The sequence below is a fragment of the Salvelinus namaycush genome, chromosome 28, assembly GCF_016432855.1.
Source record: "Salvelinus namaycush isolate Seneca chromosome 28, SaNama_1.0, whole genome shotgun sequence".
Lineage (NCBI taxonomy): Eukaryota > Metazoa > Chordata > Actinopteri > Salmoniformes > Salmonidae > Salvelinus > Salvelinus namaycush.
This window is the reverse complement of record NC_052334.1, coordinates 10031945-10059003: the sequence shown is the minus strand read 5'-3', so window position 1 is coordinate 10059003 and position 27059 is coordinate 10031945. Positions and strand designations below refer to the sequence as shown.

Genomic DNA, 27059 nt, shown 5'->3' with positions numbered 1-27059 from the left:
CTGCTCTTGGCCATTGTGGAGATGTTGGAGTCTGTTTGATTGAGTCTGTGGACAGGTGTCTTTTATACAGGTAATGAGTGGAGAACAGGAGGGCTTCTTAAAGAAAAACGAACAGGTCTGTGAGAGCCGGAATTGTTACTGGTTGGTTGGTGATCAAATACTTATGTCATGCAATAAAATGCAAATTAATTACTTAATCATAATGGGATTTTCTGGATTTTTGTTTTAGATTCCGTCTCTCACAGTTGAAGTGTACATATGATAAAAATTACAGACCTCTACATGCTTTGTAAGTAGGAAAACCTGCAAAATCGGCATTGTATCAAATACTTGTTCTCCCCACAGTATGTATGTCACTGTTGGACTTATGAAACAGCCTCCTCTGAGGTAACTACACAAACATTCTAAAAGGTACATTCCCATTGGTCTTGTCCATCAGCCTGTTCTCTAGCCTGGGGACAAGGTTACATTCCCATTGGTCTTGTCCATCAGCTGGTTCTCTAGCCTGGGGACAAGGTTACATTCCCATTGGTCTTGTCCATCAGCCGGTTCTCTAGCCTGGGGACAAGGTTACATTCCCATTGGTCTTGTCCATCAGCCGGTTCTCTAGCCTGGGGACAAGGTTACATTCCCATTGGTCTTGTCCATCAGCCGGTTCTCTAGCCTGGGGACAAGGTTACATTCCCATTGGTCTTGTCCATCAGCCGGTTCTCTAGCCTGGGGACAAGGTTACATTCCCATTCGTGAGCAAGACATTTTGTATTTATTTTTAAGCTACCAGCCAAGGCGGGCTATGTGCATGTTGATGCCCTGCTCCAAAAAGCACATTTACATTTTTGTATGGGTGCTGATGGTCTTATTTTCACACGATTCCTGACTCGCACTCGGCTTGCATGCATAAAGGACGTTAGTTTCGGACCTGTATGCAGCCCTCAAGGAGGAATATGAGGTTGCACACAAAACGGGGTGAAGGCCAGGGGAGAACAATTTGAAGTATTTTCTGTGCATGGATGAATACTGTATTTTAAAAAGATGGAAGATCTAAATATATATATGTAGCTCTAGTCTTAGCTAATAGTACTTTTTTTTCTTACGTTTGTATATTAGGCATGTTTTGTATAAAATGAATATATACTGAGATGTTTATGATTTTTTTTAAATGGCATTTTAAATGTTGAAATTTGGTATGTTGCATTAAAAACTATTAAAGTCATGTTTTGTGGTGTTCTATGGGGTTCTTTCATGAGCGCATTATAAATATGTACATACACTATTTCACAAGACAAAGAAAGGCGAAATCCATTCAGGCATAAACAATCAATAAGTAGTCTACTCTTGTTATTGCAGTGTTCATATTACATCCATGAAATCTAGCTGCAGTCCACCCACAAAAGTGGCTTTGGTCCAGGTGTCCAGCACAGTAGCTAAATAAATATACTGATAAATATAAACAACAATTTTACTGAGTTACAGTTCATATAAGGAAGTCAGTCAAACAAAATAAATGTATTAGGCCCTAATCTATGTATTTCACATGACTGCAAATACAGATATGAACCTGTTGGTCACAGATACTGGACCTTAAAAAAAGGTTGGGGTGTGGATCAGAAAACCAGTCAGTGCGAATCAACTCCTTTGCATAGAGTTGATCAGGCTGTTGATTGTGGCCTGTGGAATCAGCGTTGCCAACTTAGCGACTTTGTCGCTCTATTTAGCGAGTATTCAGACCCTTCTAGCGACACATTTTCAAAAAAGCGACTAGTGACAAATCTAGCAACTTTTTCTGGTGTTATTGAAGACTTTTGGCGACTGACCTGAAAGCACCTATCGTTCTTACTCTTCTCAATGAGCAGCGGGTGCTTCCGTGGGTCCCACCCCGGTCCCAAAGTACTCACAGGCAGCCCAGTCCTCGCGCAGCAGTCCCTCCCAGCTGCAGTCAGAGCAGGAGATGTTCACCCCTCCGCATCCAGACTGCAAAGAATCGGGCATGCGGGAAGCTGCCGCTGGCTGATCCCGCCTTGGCTTACATGATAAAAAAAAAAAAAACTGAATTAGGGCCAGACTAGTTACCATAATTTTCTCACATTGCCATTGACAGTTTTTTCTATTGTCTCTTTTTGGTCCATTTAGATTGTATACAAAAAAAAAAAAAAAAATGTAATGGTTAAAAATGTTCATGTTTTACTGTGACTTGTTGTAGGCTCGTAAGTGGACCATAAGTTAAAAACAAAAACAAATTAACAAAACAAAACTATTTTTTTTTTTAAATAAAATAAAAAACGAAGTAACTCCGCCAGAGTGTCTCTTTTGGGTCACTTTTTCCGGTCCCAAGCCCGGATAAAGGAGTAGGGTTGGAATTGTGACATTAAAAAACAAGAATCGACAGAAGAAAGTTCATTTGTAGTTCAAAACATATTTCGGGTGTTTTTTACTCACTTTCTGTCTCTCCCATGACGTTATTCCTCTCTCCTACAGCGTCCATCACAATTACATGCACATGGCCAATTATGCAAATTGGGTGATGACGTCATTTAATGACTTCTAGCGAATTTTAGGACAGCCAATAGATACTTTCCTTACTGAGAAGTTGGCATCACTGTGTGGAATGTTTTCCGACTCCTCTTCAATGGCTGTGCGAATTTGCTGGATATTTTGGCGGAACTGGAACACGGTGTCATACACGTCAATCCAGAGCATCCTAAGCGTGCTCAATGGGGGACATGTCTGGTGAGTATGCAGGCCATGGAAGAACTGTATCATGTTCAGCTTTGTTTCAGAACATTCATTTCTCTGGCAACAGCTCTGGTGGACATTCCTGCAGTCAGCATGTCAATTGCACGTACCCTCAACTTGAGACATCTACATTTAACATTTAAGTCATTTAGCAGATGCTCTTATCCAGAGCGACTTACAAGTACATACATTCATACTTTTTTTGTATCATCTGTGACATCTGTGACATTGTGTTGTGTGACAAAACTGCACATTTTGTGGCCTTCTGACCCCAGCACAAGGTGCACCTGTGTAATGGTCATGCTATTTAATCAGCTTCTTGATATGCCATACCTGTCAGGTGGATGGATTATCTTTGCAAATGAGAAATGCTCACTAACAGGGAAGTAAACAAATGTGCACACATTTGAGAGAAATATTTATTTTGTGCATGTAAAATATTTGAGCAGTATACCAACACTTTACATGTTGCATTTATATTTTGTTTAGTGTAGTTTATCGGCTCTGATTAGGGGTACAATCATACATTCACTCTGGCTATCTAGTCCGATTTCAGAGCACTCTCGTCTATGTGCCAGAGCACAAGATAACTGATATATTTACAAACGCTCAACACCCGTTGAATATGACCGACGTCAGTAAACGCCCCCTCCCCCCCCAAAACGTAATTAATTACGTAATTAAATTGTTGCCAGCAGCACAGTTAGTCGCCAACGGATATCATGAAAACCGCATAACCAGCTCTGCTTGGGCAAGTAAAATGGTCAGAGTGATGTGTTCTCTCATTTGTGTCTGGGAATAGCTAGCCAACTTTAGCCAGTTAGTTTGGGTGCTTTACTGCGGTTGTGAGGTCAGCACGCTCGGATCAACCATACTCCTCGGCCAGAGCGTCCAGTGTGCGCTCTGTACGCTCCAAGAGCGACATGCTCTGAATTTATGAACGGACAATCTGCCAACGCCCTGAATTTACGAGCGTACACGGAGTGCACACTGGCACTCTAGAGTGAATTTACGAACACATCGTACAGTCCCATTACATTTACTACCCAATCAGACGTGTAGATTACCCAAATACGGAAGTGAACCTATGACGACTGTACTACCCGGAAGTTTTTAGCGTCACCGGGCAAGTTGAAGAATCGATTTATCCACAAAGTTTGAAATGCAACGTGAAAAGAGTGTCAAAGCTAAAGAAGTGATTGAATCACTTTGTAAACTTCTATATTCACTAGGTTTGGAGTGTGTACCTTGTGCAGAAACGTTCAGACGGGCCAAGTTTAACAAAGGAGAGGATGTGGTGAGTTTTTGAGCTGTTTAGTCACGAGATTCAGTATACTTTTGTAGCTCGCCGAAGTACAGATGTTGCTAGTGCTGGACCACTTTTGTCAAATCAAATTTTATTAGTCACATGCGCTCAATACAACAGGTGTAGTAGACCTTACAGTGAAATGCTTACTTACAAGCCCCTAACCAACAATGCAGTTTAAAAAATACGGATAAGAATAAGAAATAAAAGTAACAAGTAGTTAAAGAGTAGCAGTAAAATAACGAGACTATATACAGGGTGTACCGGTTAGTCGAGGTAATTGAAGTAATATGTACACTACAGGTCAAAACGTTTAGAACACCTACTCATTCAAATATTTTTCTTTATTTTTACTATTTTCTACATTGTATAATAGTAGTGAAGACATCAAAACTATGAAATAACACATGGAATCATGCAGTAACCAAAAAAGTGTTAAACAAATCAAAATTCTTCAAGTAGCCACCCTTTACCTTGAAGACCGCTTAGCACACTCTTGGCATTCTCTCAACCAGCTTCACCTAAATTGTTTTTCCAACAGTCTTGAAGGAGTTCCCACATATGCTAAGCGCTTGTTGGCTGCTTTTCCTTCACTCTCCGGTCCAACCGATCCCAAACTATCTCAATTTGGTGTCTCAAGACAGTGACACCAGCAAGCACCCCCACACCAAAACACAACCTTCTCTTTACGGTGGGAAATACACATGCAAAGATCATCCTTTCACCCACGACACAGCGGTTAGAACCAAAAATCTCCAATTTGGACCCCGGGAACAAAAGACAGATTCTCACTGGTCTAATGTCCATTGCTTGTGTTTCTTGGCCCAAGCAAGTCTCCTCTGAACAGTTGATGTTGAGATGTGTCTGTTACTTGAATTCTGTGAAGCATTTATTTGGGCTGTAATTTCTGAGGCTGGTAACTGTAATGAACTTATCTCTGCAGCAGAGGTAACTCTGGGTCTTCCTTACCTGTGGCGGTCCTCATGAGAGCCAGTTTCACCATAGCGCTTGATGGTTTTTCCAACTGCACTTGAAGAAACATTAAAAGTTCTTGAAATGTTCCGTATTGACTCACCTTCATGTCTTAAAGTAATGATGGACTGTCATTTCTCTTTGCTTATTTGAGCTGTTCTTGCCATAATATGGACTTGGTCTTTTACCAAATAGGGCTATCTTCTGTATACCCCCCTTACCTTATCACAACGCAACTGATTGGCTCAAATGCATTAAGAAGGAAATAACTGTTAATTGAAATGCATTCCAGATTACTACCTCATGAAGCTGGTTGAGAGATTGCCAAGAGTGTGCAAAGCTGTCATCAAGGCAAAGGGTGGCTATTTGAAGAATCTCATATATAAAATGTTTTTGATTTGTTTAACACTTTTTTGGGGTTACTATGTGATTCTGTATGTGTTTCTTCATAGTTTTGATGTCTTCACAGTTATTCTATAATGTAGAAAATAGTAAATATAAAGAAAAACCTTTTGAAGAAGTATGTGTTGTAAAACTTTTGACCGGTAGTGTACATGTAGGTAGAGTTATTAAAGTGACTATGCATAGATAACAGAGAGTAGGTGCGGCGTAAAAGAGGGGGTGGGGTGGGGGGAGGGCAATGCAAATGGTCTTGGTAGCCATTTGATTAGATGTTTAGGAGTCATATGGCTTGGGGGTATAAGCTGTTAAGAAGCCTCTTGGACCTAGACTTGGCGCTCCGGTACCGCTTGCTGTGCGGAGGCAGAGAGAACACTCTATGACTAGGGTGGCTGGAGCCTTTGACAATTTTTAGGGCCTTCCTCTGACACCACCTGGTATAGAGGTCCTGGATGGCAGGAAGCTTGGCCCCAGTGATGTACTAGACCGTACGCACTACCCCCTGTAGTGCCTTGCGGCCGGAGGCCGAGCAGTTGCCATACCAGGCAGTGATGCAACCAGTCAGGATGGTGCAGCTGTAGAACCTTTTGAGGATCTGAGGACCCAATCCCAATCTTTTCAGTCTCCTGAGGGGAAATGGGTTTTGTTGTGCCCTCTTCACGACTGTCTTGGTGAGCTTAGACCATGTTAGTTTGTTGGCGATGTGGACACCGAAGAACTTGAAGCTCTCAACCTGCTCCTCTACTGCCCCGTCGATGAGAATGGGGGCGCGCTCGGGCCTCCTTTTCCTGTAGTCCACAATCATCTCCTTTGTCTTGATCACATTGAGGGAGAGGTTGTTGTCCTGGCACCACACGGCCAGGTCTCTAACCTCCTCCCTATAGGCTGTCTTGTCGTTGTCGGTGATCAGGCCTACCATTGTTGTATCATCGGCAAACTTAATGATGGTGTTGGAGTCGTGCCTGGCCGTGCAGTCATGAGTGAACAGGGAGTAGAGGAGGGGACTGAGCATGCACCCCTGAGGGGTCCCTGTGTTGAGGATCAGTGTGTCGGATGTGTTGTTACCTACACTTACCACCTGGGGGCGGCCCGTCAGGAAGTCCAGGATCCAGATGCAGAGGGAGGTTTTTAGTCCCAGGGTCCTTAGCTTATTGATGAGTTTTGAGGGCATCTATGGTGTTGAACGCTGTTCTCACATAGGTGTTCCTTTTGTCCAGGTGGGAAAGGGCAGTGTGGAGTGCAGTAGAGATTGCATCATCTGTGGATCTGTTTGGGCGGTATGCAAATTGGAGGGAATCTAGGGTTTCTGGGATAATGGTGTTGACGTGAGCCATGACCAGCCTGTCAATGCACTTCATGGCTACAGACATGAGTGCTACGGATCAGGAGTCATTTAGGCAGATTACCTTTGTGTTTTTCGGCACAAGGACTATGGTGGTCTGCTTAAAACATGTTGGTATTACAGACTCGGACAGGGAGAGGTTGAAAATGTCAGTGAAGACACTTGCCAGTTGGTCAGCGCATGCTTAGTACACGTCCTGATAATCCGTCTGGCCCTGACCTTGTGTATGTTGACCTGTTTAAAGGTATTCCTCACATCGGCTGCGGAGAGCGTGATCACACAGCCATCTGGAACTGCTGGTGCTCTCATGCATGTTTCAGTGTTATTTGCCTCGAATCGAGCATAGACATAGTTTAACTCGTCTGGTAGGCTCGTGTCACTAGTTAGCTCTTGGCTGTGCTTCCTTTTGTAGTCTGTAATGGTTTGCAAGCCCTGCCACATCCGACAAGCGTCCGAGCCGATGTAGTACGATTCAAACTTAGTCCTGTATTGACACTTTCCCTGTTTGTTGGTTTGTCGGAGGTTATAGCGGGATTTCTTATAGTCCAGCTCCTTGAAAGCGGCAGCTCTAGCCTTTAGCTCAGTGTGAATGTTGCCTGTAATCCGTGGCTTCTGGTCGGTGTATGTACGTACAGTCACCTTGGGGACGACATCATCGATGCACTTATTGATGAAGCCGATGACTGATGTGGTAAACTCCTCAATGCCATCGGAAGAATCCCCAAACATATTCCAGTCTGTGCTAGCAAAACAGTGAAGGTGGTCACGAGTTTTTTCCCCTCTGGTTGCACATTTTACATGCTGATAGAATTTTGGTAAAACATATTTAGGTTTCCCTGTATTAAAGTCCCCGGCCACTAGGAGCGCCACCTCTGGATGAGCATTTTCCTGTTTGCTTATTGCGGAATACAGCTCATTGAGTGTGATATTAGTGCCAGCATCTGTCTGTGGTGGTATGTAGACAGCTTCGAAAAATACAGATAAACTCTCTAGGTAGATAGTGTGGTCTACAGCTTATCATGAGATACTCTACCTCAGGTGAGCAAAACCTCTTGGCTTCCGTAGATATCGTGCACCAGCTGTTGTTTACATATACGCATAGTCCGCCCCCCCTTGTCTTACCAGACGCCGCTGTTCTATCCTGCTGATACAGCGTATAACCAGCCAGCTGTATGTTCATAATGTCGTCGTTCAGCCACGACTCTGTGAAGCATAAGATATTACAGTTTTGAATGTACCGTTGGTAGGTTAATCTTCCTCGTAGTTAATCGATTTTATTTTCCAATGATTGCAAGTTAGCTAGAAGAACGGAAGGCAGGGGGGGTTTATTCGATCGCCTACGAATTCTCAGAAGGCAGCCCGACCTCCGTCCTCTTTCTCTGTCGTCTCTTCACGCAAATGACAGGGATTTGGGCCTGTTCCCGGGAAAGCAGTATGTCGTTCACGTCAGGCTCGTCAGACTTGTTAAAGGAAAAAAAAGCTTCTCACAGTTCGTGGGGAGTAATCACTGTTCTGATGTCCAAAAGTTATTTTCGGTTATAAGGGATGGTAGCAGTAACATAATGTACAAAATAAGTACAAAAATAAGTTACAAACAACGCAAAAAAACGAACATAAATACAGAATCGGTTAGGAGCACGTAAAACGTCAGCCAACTTCTCCGGCGCTGTCTTCGTTTTCTCTGTCTGTGCATGCTGTCATTTCACAATAATACAAAATAATCTGCATTTGAATCTAAGTCATTTGCTTGAGGCAGACTAAGTGCATTAATAACGTTTTTGGTGACAATCCGCTTTGTAATCAGCATGTTGTGATCATAATGAAGTACTAGGGTAGTGAATTCAGCTGTAGCATAAGCTAGCCAGGGAAGTTTCCCTACAATTAAAGCTGGAAGCTACCGGTATCGTCTTGCATTGTAAGTGTTCTAGCCTGTATGGACATTGTTTTGCGAGCAGTAATGAACTATTTCTACATGCCATGTTGCATTATTCAAGCATGTTAACTTCTGTGCATCATGAGTGGGGCGCTAATGCAGCCCAGACAGCTCTAGCAATGAGTGAGTAAGTGGCAGAGGTGGGACCAAGTCATTGTTTTACAAGTCACAAGTAAGTCTCAAGTCTTAGCACTCAAGCCGCAAGTCAAGTCTCAAGTCCTAATCTTTGAGTTTTGAGTCCTAAACAAGTCATAATATGCTCTTCACCAAATGTAATACCATTTCATATTTTTATCAAGAGTAATAGTGTATTACATTTACGCAAATCATGAATGCTTTTAAAAATATCTATATATTTATTACTTTCCAAATAAACGTTATATTTCCATGGAAATACATGGGTAGCAATGACAGACACACACCCCCCAATAGTGATCGACTATTGAGGATCGCAATGGGGTGCAATCGGGCGATGTAGGCTTGTACACAATCGCCCAACCTTACACACACACTCTCTCTGTGTGGTTACAGTAGGATAACGTATGTCAATGGTTTAAGGAACAGCAGTAACATCAGGCAGGATTTAGGCTACCAACTGCCTAGCCAGTTGTAGCTCAATCTTGGGTGCAATGATCACGTTCCCGCACTGACTGACTGTGTGGAGGCTCATTGATGTAACATTACGTTAGCCTACATGATACACCAGTAAAGAAATTAAATATATAGCTGTCGGCTATATTAGCCACGACTTACCGTTCTTTGTGCAGCTTCAAATGTCAAACAAAATTGGAAATTGTTGCGCCTTCGTCTGTCATTTTCTTCCCGAATGTTTTGCAAGTTGCAATCCGTTTTTGTTGATACAGTCTCATCTTTTTATATCCGAAAATAATAATTTGGCGTATCATCTTTCCAAGGGCTCCATCCGAATTCACCCGCCGACGTTCCTCTGCACTGCCACGCACAACTTTTTCTCAGCTGGCACAATTTGATTGGCTGCTGTCTGATTCAAACTGTAATCCGTTAGATGAAGAGTTGATGCGCTGCTCACTTTTTTTAAATAGCATCATTTTTTATATTTGGGCTTGAGGAGGGTATCAAGTCAGCTTGGGGAGGGTATCAAGTCAGCTTGGGGAGGGTATCAAGTCAGCTTGGGGAGGGTATCAAGTCAGCTTGGGGAGGGTATCAAGTCAGGTCGAGTCATAAGGCTCAAGTACAAGTCAAGTCACGAGTCATTGGTGTTAAAGTCAAAATCGAGTTGCAAGTCATCATATTTGTGACTCGAGTCCAAACCTCTGTTAAGTGGAGCAGGTACTTTGCTCTTCAAGCTATCAAGGGGCTGCACTCAGTGCGCTGATAGACGCATGTGCTTGGACCAGAGCTATATTATATGACAGGAGGGATATTTGTTTATCTCCTTTAGTCATCAGGTGGTTACTTACTTTGGAATGTGTATTTCAGGTGGTGGAGTTCTGGAAGCTCCTTCATAGTGTTCTTCTGAAAACACTGCTTCTGGAATGTTCTTGCACAACACTTTCAGACTTGGGTAAGTGTAATTATTTATGGAGTAGTGCGTATGCTGTATGAATAATGTCCATTGTAGCTATTATGTCCATTTCATACTCTTTGTCTTCAATGAATCATTGTGATTGTGTCTCTGCAGACAGCCATGTGAGAGAGGCACTCTGGCAGTGTGGTTATGGTGCCAGCTGGATTGTTGTGACGACTGCCGGGCTCCGTCCCAGGAGTGAAGTTGGAAGCCGAGAGCTGCTGGTGGCGTTTGGGTGGGTGTTGTCTTCAGGGAGCCTGCTGGAGGCCCTGCTGAGAGCAAGATCCCTGGAGCTGGATATCCTCTCACTACCACCCACGGTGACATTCTTTTTAAGACTTACAACAAAATATGTTTTGTGTCTGAATAAAATACACTCATATTAACAAAAGTTAAATATTTATTTTTACACTGATTTGAAGTGGCAGTCCCATATTTGTCTAGCAGGTGGCAGTGTTGCTCTGCTGATGATCTTCTGACTCAATAGAACTAGAAATCCATGTCTGTAAGTGGAAGGAGATGAGAGAACAAAAACCATTTCCCCCTTTCTCATAAATAAATAATAATTTGTCTCTTACGTTCTGGTCTTAAACACTTAAACCCCACCAATCACCCTAATCTGAAAATCATTCAAAATCCATGAATATTTAAAGAGAAAAAACATGCCTTGTAATTACCCTATGATCCCTCCACTTTGGAGATGTTGAGATGGATCTATCTTGTGGAGTGCCCTCCAGACAAACCTTTACTCTCTAGACTCAAGCCTTTGGTTGTGATTGTCAGAGGGTGAGGTAAAGGCACTCCTGCCCTCAAAGCTCATCACTAATCTAAGGACCCTGGGACTTAAAACCTCTGTAACTGGATCACGTGGTAAGGGTAGGCAACAACACATCTGCCACGCTGATCCTCAACACGGGGGCGCCTCAGGAGTGCATGCTCCGTCCCCTCCTGTACTCCCTGTTCACCCACGACTGCATGGCCAAGCACGAGTCCAACACCATTAAGTTTGCTGATGAGACAACAGTGGTAGACCTGATCACCAACAACGATGAGACAGCCTATAGGGAGGAGGTCAGAGACCTGGAAGTGTGGTGCCATGATAACAACCTCTCCCTCAACGTGATCAGACAAAGGAGATGATTGTGGACTACAGGAAAAGGAGGACTAGCATGCCCCCCATTAACATACAGGGCGCTGTAGTGAAGCGGGTCGAGAGTTTCAAGTTCCTTGGTGTCCACATCACCAACAAACTATTATGGTCCAAATACACCAAGACAGTCGTGAAACACTATTCCCCCTCAGGAGACTGAAAAGAGTTGGCAGGGGTCCTCAGATCCTAAAAAAGTTATACAGCTGAACCATCGAGAGCATCCTGACTGGTTGCATCACCACCTGGTATGGCAACTGCTCGGCCTCCGACCGCAAGACACTACAGAGGGTGGTGCGTACGGTCCAGTACATCACTGGGGTCAAGCATCCTGCCATTCAGGACCTCTATACCAGGCAGTGTCAGAGGAAGGGCCAAAAATTTGTCAAAGACTCTAGCCACCCTAGTCATAGACTGTTCTCTCTGCTACTGCACGGCAAGTGGTACCGGAGCACCAAGTCTAGGTCCAAGAGGCTTCTTAACAGCTTCTACCCCCAAGCCATAAGACTCCTGAACAGCTGGTGGTTACCCGGACTATTTGCGTTGTCATTTTACCTCTACCTACATGTACATAATTATCTCAACTAACCGATGCCCACACACATTGACTCTGTACCGGTACCCCCTATATATAGCCTCACTACTGTTATTTTATGGTTGCTCTTTAATTATTTGTTATTTCTTTTTTACTTCAGTTTATTTTAGTAAATACTTTCTTAACACTTATTTTTCTTAACTGTGTAGTTGGTTAAGGGCTTGTAAGTAAGCATTTCACTGTTGTATTCGGAACGTGACAAATCACATTTGATTTGATTTATCTCAGGTCTCACGGAGTAGCCCCAGAGAGGGAGGCTCCCTTGGGGATGTGGATGGCCAAGGAGGCCTGAAGGAAGACGGGCTCCTCAGGAGACTCCAATGGCAGTATGGGAAACTCAGGTTCCAGTGGCGGAGGTTGCTCTCCATTCAAGAGGAAAGAGCTAGACTCCTTCACCAGGCAAGTCATTCAACCTGGACCGTAAAATACATCTAATTTTTAAAACACTTTTCTAAAACCCAAAAGACACTTCACAATAATGCAACCAATGGAGTGTGAACATTATCATCCTACTGGTTTGTGCCAATGTCTCTCAATCTGTGTGTTCTGGTGAAATGGATAACCACCATAGCCTCTGACTCCTATTTTCTTAGGTCCTTTCCTCCAGCACAATGCCCTCCACGTCCACCCCCCAGCCCTCTTCTGATGACCATCACAGCATGTGCTCAACTGCCCTGAAAAAGGTGACAGGTCCTCCTGCCCCTGTCCCCATCATGCATCATGTTCAACACAGCTACCGTCACCAGACACAGGCAAACTACAAACCACAGATCACAGATGAGGAAGGAGAGGCACAGTATACCTATTTCCTCTTTGTAAAGAGTTCTGGCAAACATTGCTGGTGGGTAAAAGGATATCCTTCCTCCACTGTATCTCTCCACACTTTAGAAATCTGTTGGTTGAGGAACAGAAGCCTTTTCCTTAAAGTGAGAGATCTTTTACCTTCTTATGGCTTAAATCCCATTAACGGGATTGATATGACAACAGCCAGTGAAAGTGCAGGGCGCCAAATTCAAACAACAGAAATCTCATAATTAAAATTCCTCAAACATACAAGTATTTTACACCATTTTAAAGATAAACTTGTTGTTAATCCCACCACACTGTCCGATTTCCAAAAAGGCTTTACGACAAAAGTACACCATCTGATTATGTTAGGTCAGTACCTAGTCACAGAAAAACACAGCCATTTTTCCAGCCAAAGAGAGGAGTCACAAAAAGCAGAAATAGAGATAAAATTAATCACTAACCTTTGATGATCTTCATCAGATGACACTCATAGGACTTCATGTTACACAATACATGTATGTTTTGTTCGATAAAGTTCATATTTATATCCAAAAATCTTAGTTTACATTGGCGTGTTATGTTCAGTAATGTTTTGCCTCCAAAACATCCAGTGATTTTGCAGAGAGCCACATCAATTTACAGAAATACTCATAATAAACATTGATAAAAGATACAAGTGTTTTACATGGAACTTTAGATAATCTTCTCCTTAATGCAACCGCTGTGTCAGATTTAAAAAAAACTTTACGGAAAAAGCACACCATGCAATAATCTGAGTACGGCGCTCAGACACAAAAACAAGCCATACAGGTACCCGCCATTTTGTGGAGTCAACAGAAGTCAGAAATAGCATTATAAATATTCACTTACCTTTGATGATCTTCATCAGAATGCACTCCCAGGAATCCCAGTTCCACAATAAATGTTTGTTTCGTTCGATAAAGTCCATCATTTATGTCCAAATAGCTCCTTTTTGTTCGCGCCTACAGTTCACAAATCCAAATTCACGATGCGCAGGCCAGATGAAAAGTCAAAAAATTCCATTACAGTTCGTAGAAACATGTCAAACGATGTATAGAATCAATCTTTAGGATGTTTCTATCATAAATGTTCAATAATGTTTCAACCGGAGAATTCCTTTGTCTTTTAGAAATGCAATGGAACGCAGCTACCTCTCACGGGAGCGGTCCTGAATGAGCGCATGGCCTTCTGGCAGACCCCTTACTCAATCAGCTCTTATTCTCTCCTCCTTTACAGTAGAAGCCTGAAACAAGGTTCTAAAAACTGTTGACATCTAGTGGGAGCATTGGGAAATGCAATCGGACCAAATTTCCACTATCTTGGATAGGCAAAGAGTTGAAAAACTACAAACCTCAGATTTCCCACTTCCTGGTTGGATTTTTTCGCAGGTTTTTGCCTGCCATATGAGTTCTGTTATACTCACAGACATCATTCAAACAGTTTTAGAAACTGAGTGTTTTCTATCCAAATCTACTAATAATATGCATAGCTTAGCTTCTGTGCCTGAGGAGCAGGCCGTTTACTCTGGGCACCTTATTCAACCAAGCTACTCAATACTGCCCCCATGCCATAAGAAGTTTTAAGCAGTAGGGTTTAAGGGGTACATCCTCACCATGTAACAGGTGTTTCTTAGGGCACAGTTTGTTGCAGTGGGAGTCAATACTAGGAAGGGCACAAGGAGAGAAAGTGAGAGACAAGGAGAAAGATATATTTTTGAGTGCTTGTTTTCTGAAAGGGAGGTAAAGAAAAATCTAGACACGACCAAAGGGCCTGTGCCTCCCGGAGTGTGTTTTGACAGTATAAGTAGTGAAGGCCCTGGTGCTGCCCTCCTGGGAGAGATGTGAGTGATGTGCAGAGACAGAGCCAGATGGAGAGAGAGGGAGATCTCTACTGCTTTGTTTCTCTAATAGCTGGAAAGCTCCAAAGGGAGGATCATCCTGTACCTTTACTTGCCTTTGACCAACACAGTGCTTTGTACCAATGCCAGCCAGGGAGGCAGAGAGGGAGCTCTGGTGTCCTCTGTAGCTCAGTTGGTAGTAGTGTTGTCACGATACCAGGTTTTTTATTTCGATACCAGGTTTAGTATCACGATACTCGATACCACACAAAAAAAAGGTGGATTAGCCAAAGTCACAGAATGGCAATTGATCCAGACAGACTCAGCTACTGCTCTCTTTTTATTTAAGAACAAATTCGTATTTACAATGACAGTCTAGTTCAGGGGCAAAACGACAGATTTTTACCTTGTCAGCTTGGGGATTCGATCTAGCAACCTTTCGGTTACTGGCCCAACGCTCTAACCACTAGGCTACCTGCCGCTCTTCAGTCGTTGGGCATATTTTGAGTTCAATTATCATTGCATATTTATTTGAGACAGCCATGTATGCATTAATTGAATCAATTATACAATCATACATTAAATTTGACTAACTACAAAACAACATAATGATAATCATTTATTTGAATGATAATTATCTAGTCTATTGATAAACTGGGTAAATCAGAGGTCTAAGGCACTGCTTTGCAGTGCTTGAGGCATCACTACAGCCCTGCGTTCGATCCCAGGCTGTGTCACAGCCGGCTGTGAGCAGGAGACCCATGAGGCGGCGCACAATTGGCCCAGCGTCGCCCGGTTTAGAGGAGAGTTTGGCCGGACAGGAATTCCTTGTCCAATCGTGCTCTAGCAACTCCTTGCGGCGGGCCCTTCGCCTGCGATATGACTTCGGTCGCCAGTTGTACGGTGTTTCCTCTGACACATTGGTGCGGTTGGCTTCCGGGTTAAGCGAGCAGTGTGTCAAGTAGCAGTGCGGCTTGGCAGGGTCGTGTTTCGGAGGACGCATGGCTCTCGACCTTCGCCTCTCCCAAATCCGTATGGGAGTTGCAGCGATGGGACAAGACTGTAACTACCAATTGGATACCACGAAATAGGGGTAAAAGTAAAAATGTTTTTGAAATGGGTAAATCAAGATGTAGCCTAGGTCTATTCACAATACAGGTTAATGCATAGTATTCAATAGTCTGTCATGCATTGTGTTATTGAGCTTGTTTCAGCTGATTTCATGGGGCTAAAGATGACAAATAATCCCTTCCATTTAGGACTTATTTTATTGGCTACTGCTAGGAGAACATATTATTTCATTGGCTACTGCTAGGAGAACATTATTTCATTGGCTACTGCTAGGAGAACATATTATTTCATTGGCAACTGCTAGGAGAACATATTATTTCATTGGCAACTGCTAGGAGAACATATTATTTCATTGGCTACTGCTAGGAGAACATATTATTTCATTGACTACTGCTAGGAGAACATATTATTTCATTGGCAACTGCTAGGAGAACATATTATTTCATTGGCAACTGCTAGGAGAACATATTATTTCATTGGCTACTGCTAGGAGAACATATTATTTCATTGACTACTGCTAGGAGAACATATTATTTCATTGGCAACTGCTAGGAGAACATATTATTTCATTGGCAACTGCTAGGAGAACATATTATTTCATTGGCAACTGCTAGGAGAACATATTATTTCATTGGCAACTGCTAGGAGAACATATTATTTCATTGGCAACTGCTAGGAGAACATATTATTTCATTGGCAACTGCTAGGAGAACATATTATTTCATTGGCAACTGCTAGGAGAACATATTATTTCATTGGCTACTGCTAGGAGAACATATTATTTCATTGGCTACTGCTAGGAGAACATATTATTTCATTGGCTACTGCTAGGAGAACATATTATTTCATTGGCAACTGCTAGGAGAACATATTATTTCATTGGCTACTGCTAGGAGAACATATTTCATTGGCTACTGCTAGGAGAACATATTATTTCATTGGCTACTGCTAGGAGGACATATTATTTCATTGTACTGATCAACAACATTTGCATAGAAGAAGCAATCTCTTGTTTTATAAAAGTGTGTGTGGTCTCTAAGAAATGATTGACGTCATTTGCAAGGCAGAAAGTGGCTATGGAATCTGACTTTAGCTATGGAATCTAGTGGAAACCAGACAGAAGGCGAGGGAGATGAAGTGAATGAGTTTTTGATGGTGAGGGAGACCAAGTGAATTAAAAACGTTTTTGGTGACAATCAGCTTTGAAATCAGCATATATTATGTAATCAGCATATGATCACAACAAAGTACTAGGGTAGTGAATTCAGCTGTAGCCCAAGCTAGCAAGGAAAGTTTCCCTACAATTAAAGCTGGAAGCTACCGGTATCGTCTTGCATTGTAAGTGTTCTAGCCTGTATGGACATGGTTAATTACTGTTCGCAAAACAATTTCTACATGCCGTGTTGCATTATTCAAGCATGTTAACTTCTGTGCATCATGAGTGGGGTGCTAATGCAGCCCAGACAGCTCTAGCAATGAGTGAGTAAGTGGAGCAGGTACTTTGCTCTTCACGCTATAAAGGGGCTGCACTGATAGACAGACTTGATCCTCTCAATCACGTGAAACACATTTGACAAAAGTATCAAACGTAACAAAAATTCTAGTACCGAACCATATTTTTGTAGTGAGGAAAGTAGAGGTTTTCAGTTTACCGTGTAACACTAGTTGGTAGAGAATAGCACAAGCAACACCAGGGTAGTGGGTTTGATTCCCGGGACCACCTGTACTTAAAATGTATACACGCATGACTATAAGTCGCTATGGATAAAAGCATCTGCTAAATGTCATTATTTTATTATTAGCGACACAACAAAAATACACTATGGAGAATAACTACCTGCAGCACCTGGGGAGATGGAGTAACACTCAGAGGGAAACATGCCTGGCAGAAACTAAAGTAGGCCATAGAGCTCAACTCACTAGCAGATGAAATCAAAATAAACATGCATATGTTTTGAGGAAGACAAGACAGGCAGGTTAAACCAATAAAGATTTTTGAGAGCATTAATTATGAACTAAATGTCTTCTGTCTGTGTGTGCACAGTGAGTGTTTGACAGTGGTTGAGGCAGGCTGGGTTAAAGGAATGTCCCCTGTCTGTCTGTGTGTTGCAGGAGGTGGAGCGTCTACAGACTCTCAGTCAGCTGTTGGAGGCCTACCTGGAGTGGAAGAGACAGGAGCCACTCTTCTGGTGCTGGATGGTAGGGGAAAGTGCTTCCTCTCTCGTCTCAGTGCCTTAGCACTGCTTTTAACCAGTCCTTTTAATATGTTATGTCTACTCTACAGTGTAATTGACTAGGTTTTGTATGTTATTTCTTTTTTTTTTAAGAAAACCAACATGCAGACAGTAAGAGACAGTGAAACACAATTATTAAGGAACTAATAGCCTCCTTCTAATCTGCTCTTTCCCGGTAGTACTACCTGTATCTTTTGGTATTTTATTAGGATCCCATTAGCTGTTGCAAAAGCAGCAGCAACTCTTCCTGGGGTCAACACAAAACATGAAACAATACAGAATGACATAATACAGAACATCAATAGACAAGGACAGAACTACATACATTTACAGAACGACATATTCTCACACTCATTAACTACTTCTGCAGTGTCTGAAAGAATGATTCACTACCGTTCTGAGCTCTCATCTGTCTGTCTGACTGTGATTCTGATTGACATAAAGAGAGCCTCCATGGAGAGATGTTTTTGGCAATAGTCATCCTGCTCTGATTCCCTCTCTGCATGCAGATCACAGAGAAGTGGATTTGAGGATTGTAGAAGTTCAAAAGGAAGTGCAGTTTCATTAGAAATAAAGGTATCAGAAGTCCTTTGAGTGTTTTCCCTAAAATAAAACAGAAACCTCTTCCTTTCATGGTGTTTCTACCAGTATGTTTGAAACCCACAGTTGGACTCCCAGGGTTTTGATTATTGAAGTCCAGTCGATTACAGTAATGTGAAAATAATTTAAACTAGTACTTTAATCCACCTCAAGGCCATTTCATTTAAAATAATAAAATAAAGCTTTGTTGCCTTTTGTGAGAAATGTAATACGTCCCAATTATTAACTCGCTAGTCTTGCTGTTCACTGCCTTATCGCTTAAAAATTGGGTAACATTTTTTGGCGGCATATCTGGGAATAACTTTCAAGATTTGATGTAGATCAAATGTGAATTAATGATCCGTTTCAGAATTTCTGGAGACCTATAGGAGGAATTTTAAACTGGTTACCAACATAAATATATTTTAATAAACAAATATTTTTGCGTCATAGCAGTGGTATATTTTATCTGACTTTCAAATGGCTGGAATGCCGTTTCAGCCTATCAGCATACAGGACCCGTAGTACCTGGTTTATAATACACTGAACAAAAATATAAACGCAACAATTTCAAATATTTTGCTGAATTACTGTTCATATAAGGAAATCAGTCAATTGAAATAAATTCATTAGACCCTAATCTATGGATTTCACATGACTGGGAATTAATTACGACTGACCCCATTTAGTTGACTGGTCGATTGTTTGGTCGGTAGGGTGTTGGTTGACAGATTTCTTTACTTGAGCAGTAGCAAAAAAAAATTATAATCATGGTGTACCTGACACCTGTCTGAGTGGACTGATCCATTGTGGAAGCCGTGGGGGTGGCACAGTCCGTCAGTATAAGACGTGCTACTGAAATTGTATGTGGTTATATTATGTAAGAACAATGGTGCAACAAATTATTTTATAACAAATGCGCATTCTCCCTCGCTGGATAGTGGTCGTTGTCCACGGTTCTGAAACACATCAGTACGCTGTTTTATTGGCGCCTTTTCCAAGACCATGTTGCTATGTGTATAATAGCAAAGTTAACCAGCATATTGTTGAGAACAATGCGGAGGCAGCAGCAGAGTTAGGAGATGAGAAAACAGCCCTTGCCTTATTGTCTAAGAGGAGAGAGGAAACCCCAACTTAATTAGGTCTATAATCAACAGCCTAACTGTTAAATGTGCCTGGCTTTATAAATCATCCATATGTATGTACAGAAATAAGACAGAAGCTGCTTCTGTTGCCTGTGAGTGTGTGTTTAATAGCCTACTGATTCCGTGAGCACCAAGCCTCACGCAACAATATCACAGATTAAAAACAGACAATCTTTGCTTTGCTGTAATAAAGACTTTACACGTTTTCTTTCGTGAGACCAGCCTCTCTGGTATTATTTAATTTATTTAGACTGTTTACACTGCTCCAAATTGTAGAAAAAATTATATTTATTATAATAACCTTCCTTTTTCCTTGATCTCCTTATTGTTATTATTACAATTATTATGATCCTCATTATAATAATAAGTAATGTCATTATCATTAGTAGTCTTAGTATAGTTTCCTTGTATAACCACCATCGAGCTGTAGGCCTAAGAGCGCATCCTATTTAGTCTTAATACCGTAACTGATTTAGGCCTATAATTCAATAAATAGGCTACTGTATCTATCAATCAATCGTTCTTTCATGCCATCACACAGCATACGAGACATTGATGATGTGAAATCCAATCAAGCATTTTAGTTTTAAAATTAAATAACAAAGGGAGCTTTTGAATAATTAGCCTAAACAAGAAATTAACTGCAATTCAAGAATGCATGCAACTGTTTTTAGTCTGCTGTGATAAAGACTTTATATATATATCTTTGGTGTTAGAACAAGACTCTCTGTTACACTTATTTATTTAGTGTTCACTGTTCCAAATGGTCAGTAAAAATAATAATATTGTAATCTAACAGCAACTGTTTGGCACGCATTATACTCACGCAGTGCTTGCTCCTATACCCTCCTTTATCTGGATCTCCAGTAGTTTCCACAACTAAGTCAAATGTCTTCCACAGATCTGACTTCCCCTTTCCCTCCTGAGCAACCAGTAAACATTCACCCGTTTCCAGTGTCTTTTTCACATCCTCCACATCCATTTTGCTGTCGACATTACTATGTTCGGAGTTAGTTATAACCAATTTATTGATGTGATTATAACAGTCTATAGCTCAGCCCTATTGGTCACATGCATGCGATGTTTACATGTTTTACGTGAAGAGAGCAAGGTTTCAGGGAATAGGGAATGTTTTTCCTAAACAAATTAGGGATTTCGGTAACAACTTTTCAGTCAGAAATGGCTTGAATTATGTTGCAGCTTCAGCAACAGGGACAGCCCTACACACACTGATGTTCTGTGGTGGATGTTGCAGCAGGGAGGACAGAGGCAACGGGTGCTAGGCACACAGTCACTCGCTGTGTTTTTCTTTTTAACACAACGCAGAAAGTCTGAGCCAGGCAGCACAATCAAATCGATTTGTGGTCTGACTCCCTCTAGTCATTTGTCTCTTTAAATTATTTAATCAAACAGTGTGGTTTAAAGCATCAGACAAGCTCAGTGCATATAGTTGATTTGATTCAAACATAGGATGTGTCTATATACAGAATCAAACACATTTTAACATTTCAACCAATCGATTGGTCGAAAGAACAGATGAATCCTGGTCGACTAAGATATTTTTTGGTCAGGGACAGCCCAACTGGGAATACAGATATGCATCTGTTTGTCACAGATACCTTTAAAATAAAGTATGGCGTGGATCAGAAAACCAGTCAGTATCTGTTGTGACCACCATTTGCCTCATGCAGGGCAACACATCTCGTTTGCGTAGTTCATCAGGCGATTGATTGTGGAACGTTGTCCCACTCCTCTTCAATGATTGTACGAAGTTGCTGGATGTTGGCGGGAACTGGAACACGCTGTCGTACACGTCAATCCAGAGCATCCCAAACAGGCTCATGGGCGACATGTCTGGTGAGTATGCAGGTCGTGGAAGAACTGGGACATTATCAGCTTCCAGAAATTGTCTACATTTCCCTGTGACATAGGGCTGTGCATTAGTGTTTGTTGTCCATAGCTTATGCCTGCCCATACCATAACCCCACTGCCACCATGGGGCACTCTGTTCACAACGTTGACATCAGCAAACCGCTCGCCCACACAATACCATCTGCCCGGTGAAGTTGAAACTGGGATGCATCTGTGAAGAGCACACTTATCCCTCGTGCCAGTGGCCATTGAAGGTGACCATTTGTCCACTGAAGTCGGTTACGACGTCGAACTGCAGTCAGGTCAAGACCCTGGTAAGGACGAACACGCAGATGAGCTTCCCTGAGATTGTTTCTGACAGTTGGTGCAGAAATTCTTCGGTTGTGAAAATCCAGTTTCATCAGCTGCCCAGGTGGCTGGTCTGCGATGATCCCGCAGGTGAAGAAGCCGGATGTGGAGGTCCTTGGCTGGCGTGGTTACACGTGGTCTGCGGTTGGATGTGCTTCCAAATTCTCTAAAACAACATTCTCAACACTTAAGACATCTGTGGCGTTGTGTAATGTGACCAAACTATACATTTTAGAGTGGCCTTTTATTGTCCCCAGCACAAGGTGCACCTGTGTAATGATCATGCTGTTCAATCAGCTTCTTGATATGCCTGTCGAAATGCTCACTAACAGGGATGTAAACAAATTTGTGCACAACATTTTTGAGAAATAAGCTTTTTGTGTATATGGAAAATCTTTTATTTCAGCTCATGAAACGTGGGACCAAAACTTTACATGTTGCGTTTTATATTTTGTTCAATGTATGTGTTGAATGTATGGAGGCTCCAGGACCTGGTCTATGATGTATCGTTATCTGTTGGAGGGTTAGTGTAGAGAGTCTGCCATAAGCCTGTATGGAATTTATCCACAGTCATGGGCTGCGTCCCAAATGAAATCCTATATAGGATACTACTTTTGACCAGGGTGCAATTTGCGACAATGCCTAGAGTATGTCTGTGCCTGGACGCTATCTGACCTCTCTCCTAGGAGGGAGGCTGCTGTTGGGCAGTTGATTAGAACTAGACCCACATGGATCATTATTGGACGAGAGCTGCAATTACACAGGAAGTCCGATCTTGACAAAAGCGCTTTTTTTTTTTTTTTTACCCTTATTTATCTAGGCAAGTCAGTTAAGAAAAAAAATCGTATTTACAATGACAGCCTACACCAGCCAAACCCTAACCCGGACAACGCTGGGCCAATTGTGCGCCGCCTTATGGGTTTCCCAATCACGGCCGGTTGTGATAACGCCTGGAATCGAACCAGGGTCTGTAGTGACACCTCTAGCACTGACATGCAGTGCCTTAGACCGCTGCGCCACTCAGGAGCAGAGAGCGAAAGGAGAGATAGAAGGGAGGAGCTCAGAAAATCAAGATTTTTGTTATTATTACACGCCATTTCCTGTTTGCTAAAATTCAAATAGTTTGACTAATTTCAGTTTATGTAACAAAACAAGCTAGTGTAGAGAATCATTGTACCATCTAAACCGCTGTGAAATATATTTTCCCTAACACAAAATATTGTATTTTCAGCTGTTTGAAGCTGGTGTACAATACCGAAAGTAAAAGACGCAAAAACTAAACTTAAGAACGGGAATCATAGAAATAATCCACATAGAACAGATCTACCGCTTTTTAGACTTGCTTTCAATGAGAATGGCGGATCTATTACTCACATTTCTATGTGAATTTGGTTGGGTCACCCCAAAAGTTACATATTGCAACTAATTTAATAACAAAACTCTTGAGGTTTGAAATTAATTTCCCAGGATCATGCATTATGAACAGTGGTTCTCTATTTCTCTTTCTCAATCCTTCTCTCCTTTCTCTTTCCTCCCTCTCTCCCCCCTTACTCTCTCTGTAGGATAGTGTTGTGGACAGCCAGCTCTCAGACCTGAGAGAGGAGGACACTGTAGAGAACATGTCACCTGTACACCAAGTTGTCAATAGGTGCTTTCCCTACGGTTACAAGGAGAAAGAGGGTCTGGAACAACTGGACAACATGCTGCTGAGGCTGCAGACAGGGCTGAAGGACACATACACAAGACAGGTAATGCACACCCTCATACGGCAGGTGAGTACCAACTGGCAGGGAATCAACATTTGGCTGTTTGGCTCTTTATAAATTGTATGAAATTCCGTCCTCTCGTCCTCTGTCTTCAATGATTGGAAAAGACCGGACAGGTGAAAACAATATGGTGGAAGCTCATCATTAGATTGGCTTTCACCTTGTCAGTTCTTTCAGGTCAATTGGACTGAAGGAGGAGAGGAAATGTTTTTGGACATTTTGAGAAAGAGAATTTGTCAGAGCAAAAAGAGGGAACTTCAATGTTCTGGAGGACTTGCATTATGCAGTTCAAGTGGGAGTGGGTCTGATGGCAATATGTGCTCCTGTTCCTCTCTCTCTTTTTCTCTCTTCTCTTTGGGAAATCATTTTCAGGAATCATTTTCTCAATTGAAGTGGCTTATGAATTGAGCTCTTTCATTTGGAAAATGAATGCCTAAATCTGTGCTTTTGTGTGCAGCATTACATTTCATTATGCTATATAGCCTATTTGCTTATTGCTTCTCTCCAGACTCCAGGCTTGCATAGCTTCCAATTTTATTCATATCATTACACTAATACAGCTGGGAATTATTAACAACCTCACAATCAGCACATCTAGGTCACCTAATAATATAGGCTACATTAATTATCCTCTCTCGTTCCCTCAATCTCTTTCTCTTTTTCTCTCTCGTTCTCTCTCTCTCTACACTAATGTGGGAAGTGTCTGATGCAATATCAAAATGTCTGCCAAATTCTCACCCATTATCGCGCATGAATGCACTAATGTCGTATGCACGAGCACACACACACTCCTCCCCCATGAGAGTCATCAGTGTAAATGAAATGCTGCTGGGGCCTAGCAGTCATTTTGTTTTAGAGATACAAATCTTTTAGTAAGAAGTAATTGTCTCAGATGATATACTGAAAGAGGCAGAGTTATCCTGCAATTCATTGCACTGAACTGTTTGTCAATGTCTCCTTTCTTCTTCTGTCCTGACAGAACAGAAAAGCGCAGAGTGTTCTTCAAGACGTTGAGGAGTTGGAGGAGATTGAGAGGAGAGTGTCTCTCAGGCTGCATGGCTTGGCTGAGTCCTGTACTTCAACTCCTACATCTGGTTGCTGTAGTTACAGGCCAAGTCTCCAGGGGCCACAGCCACTTCCCAACCACCACCAGCCTTGTAGGCCAGGGTCTGTGCTCCCACAAGCTTGTGATGGGGCACTGCTGCCAGGCAAGGTGTCTGGGACAGGCACGGTGATGGTCCAAGTCCAGGCCTCCTCACTGATCGTCGAGCTGCAGCAGAGAGAGGGCTTCCTGCTGGGGGAACTGGGCCAGATGAGGCAGGCGAAGCGGGGACAGATCCAGGAGAAGACAGCCAGCTGGCTGGAGGGGGTTGGAGTTGTCCTCATCCCTCCTCTCCCTCTCAAGAGATAAACACTAACAGGATGCTACTTCAGGGTGTCTGTGCGTGCAAGCGAGTGAACAGGATGCTGTTCAGCTCGGTGGCTGACAGACTGTCTGTCCCCCAGACTACTTTCATAGAAATAGAATGACTAGAAGGTGCAAAGCTGCTCGGCAATTTGTGGCTATATGTTCTAATTAATTGTATTGCTACGGTTACTGCTAATATATTGTGATGGAATGGACTGCGTGTGATATATTTCAAATGACATTTGAAATGCACATGAATCAGTTGAAAGCAAGATATGTTTGTGTGTGTGTGTGTTGATGTAATCCACTGTGGGAGAGAACATAAACACCTGTGTGGGCTGGCTGTTAAGTTGCTGGCTTGTTTTTTTTCTTGTATCTTATCTTTTCTCAGTGCCAAGCTTTCAGGAGAGAAAACAGTCTTAAAGTTCTGAAGTAGGTCAGGGTTTAGGATGTTCTCTCACTGAAGTTGGTTTATAAGTAGACCGCCTGGCGAATGCTCCCTCCGTCTCAGCCTCACACTGATTAGCTGATGTTACCCGTCCTGGCCTCACCGCTCAGAGGATTCATCCTAGTGCCTTCACCTCTTCAAATGTCAGGGTGTGTGCATGTGTCAGTAACAAGCATTTCATGCAGATGAATTACCTAATGCATGGAGGGAAAAAAAGTCACGATCTGACTGATGGAAACAGGATATGCCGGTCCAATTTTATAAATGCCTACAGACAATTTGTTTGTTCGACATGGTGGGATCTTTTTGTGTCAGTAAAATGTATTTTGGGAGAAATTATGTTGGAAATGCCTTTGAGCAAATATTGATATCCACTTAAAAAATATATAAACGCAACACGTAACGTGTAACATGTTTCATGAGCTGAGATAAATGAATATTTCATATGCACAAAAAGTTTATTTCTCTAAAATGTTGAGCTTTTTTTTTTTTCATTTCTCCTTTGCCAAGATAATCCATCCACCAGACAGGTGTGGCATATCAAGAAGCTGATTAAATAGCATGATGAGGGAGTTTGCAGTTGGCATGCTGACTGCAGGAATGTCCACCAGAGTGATTGCCAGAGAATTTAACGTTAATTTCTCTACCATAAGCAACCTCAAACGTTTTAGAGAATTTGGGACTACGTCCGGCCAGCATCACAACCGCAGACCACGTGTAACCACGCCAGCCCAGGACCTCCACATCCTGCTTCTTCACCTGTGGGATCGTCTGAGACCAGCCACCCAGACAGCTGATGAAACTGGGTTTGTACAACTGAAGAATTTCTGCACAAACTGTCAGAAACCATCTCAGGGAAGCTCATCTGTGTGCTCCTCATCTTGATCTTACTGCTGTTCGGCATCCTAACTGACTTCAGTGGGTAAATGCTCACCTTCACTGGCACGCTGGAGAGGTGTGCTCTTCACGGATGAAACCCTGTTTCAGCTGTACCAGGCAGATGACAGACATCGTGTATGGCGTCATGTGGGTGTGCGGTTTGCTGTTGTCAACGTTGTGATCAGAATGCCCAATAGTGGCAGTGGGGTTATGGTATGGGCAGGCGTAAGCTACGGACAACCAATTGCATTTTATTGATGGCAATTTAAACGCACCGAGATACCGTGACGAGATCCAGAGGCCCATTGTCGAGCCATTCATCTGCTGCCATCGCCTCATGTTTCAGCATGATAATGCACTGCTCCATGTCACATACTCACCAGACATGTCACCCATTGAGCATGTTTGGGATGCTCTGGATCGACGTGTACAGTTCCCACCAATATCCATCAACTTTGCACAGCCATTGAAGAGGAGTGGGACAAGGTTCCACAGGCAGCAATCAACAGCCTGTTGAACTCTATCCGAAGATGTGTTGCGCTGCATGATGCAAATGGTGGTCACACCAGAAAATGACTGGTTTTCTCATCCACGTCTTTTATTAAAAAGTATCTGTGACCAACCGATCCATATCTGTATTCCCAGTCATTTATTTAAATTGGCTGATTTTCTTATATGAAGTGTAACTC

The 27059-nt window shown here is 42.4% G+C and overlaps 1 protein-coding gene and 1 long non-coding RNA gene across 2 annotated transcripts; both read left to right on the top strand.

Annotated features, from left to right (window-relative positions):
• Nucleotides 1-307: 307 nt before the first annotated feature.
• LOC120023452 lies at nt 308-1227 on the top strand. Its single transcript, XR_005472688.1, has 2 exons — nt 308-675; nt 729-1227. It is a non-coding gene; the product is annotated as an uncharacterized LOC120023452 (long non-coding RNA).
• A 2623-nt stretch (nt 1228-3850) lies between these two features.
• Nucleotides 3851-25934, top strand: tedc1 (tubulin epsilon and delta complex 1). The gene is made up of 8 exons (XM_038967533.1): nt 3851-4030; nt 10144-10228; nt 10346-10551; nt 12202-12372; nt 12567-12656; nt 17804-17890; nt 23432-23617; nt 24615-25934. The coding sequence occupies exons 1-8, from the start codon at nt 3896-3898 to the stop codon at nt 25044-25046; spliced, it is 1392 nt and encodes a 463-aa protein (XP_038823461.1). The 5' UTR covers nt 3851-3895; the 3' UTR covers nt 25047-25934.
• Nucleotides 25935-27059: the final 1125 nt, after the last annotated feature.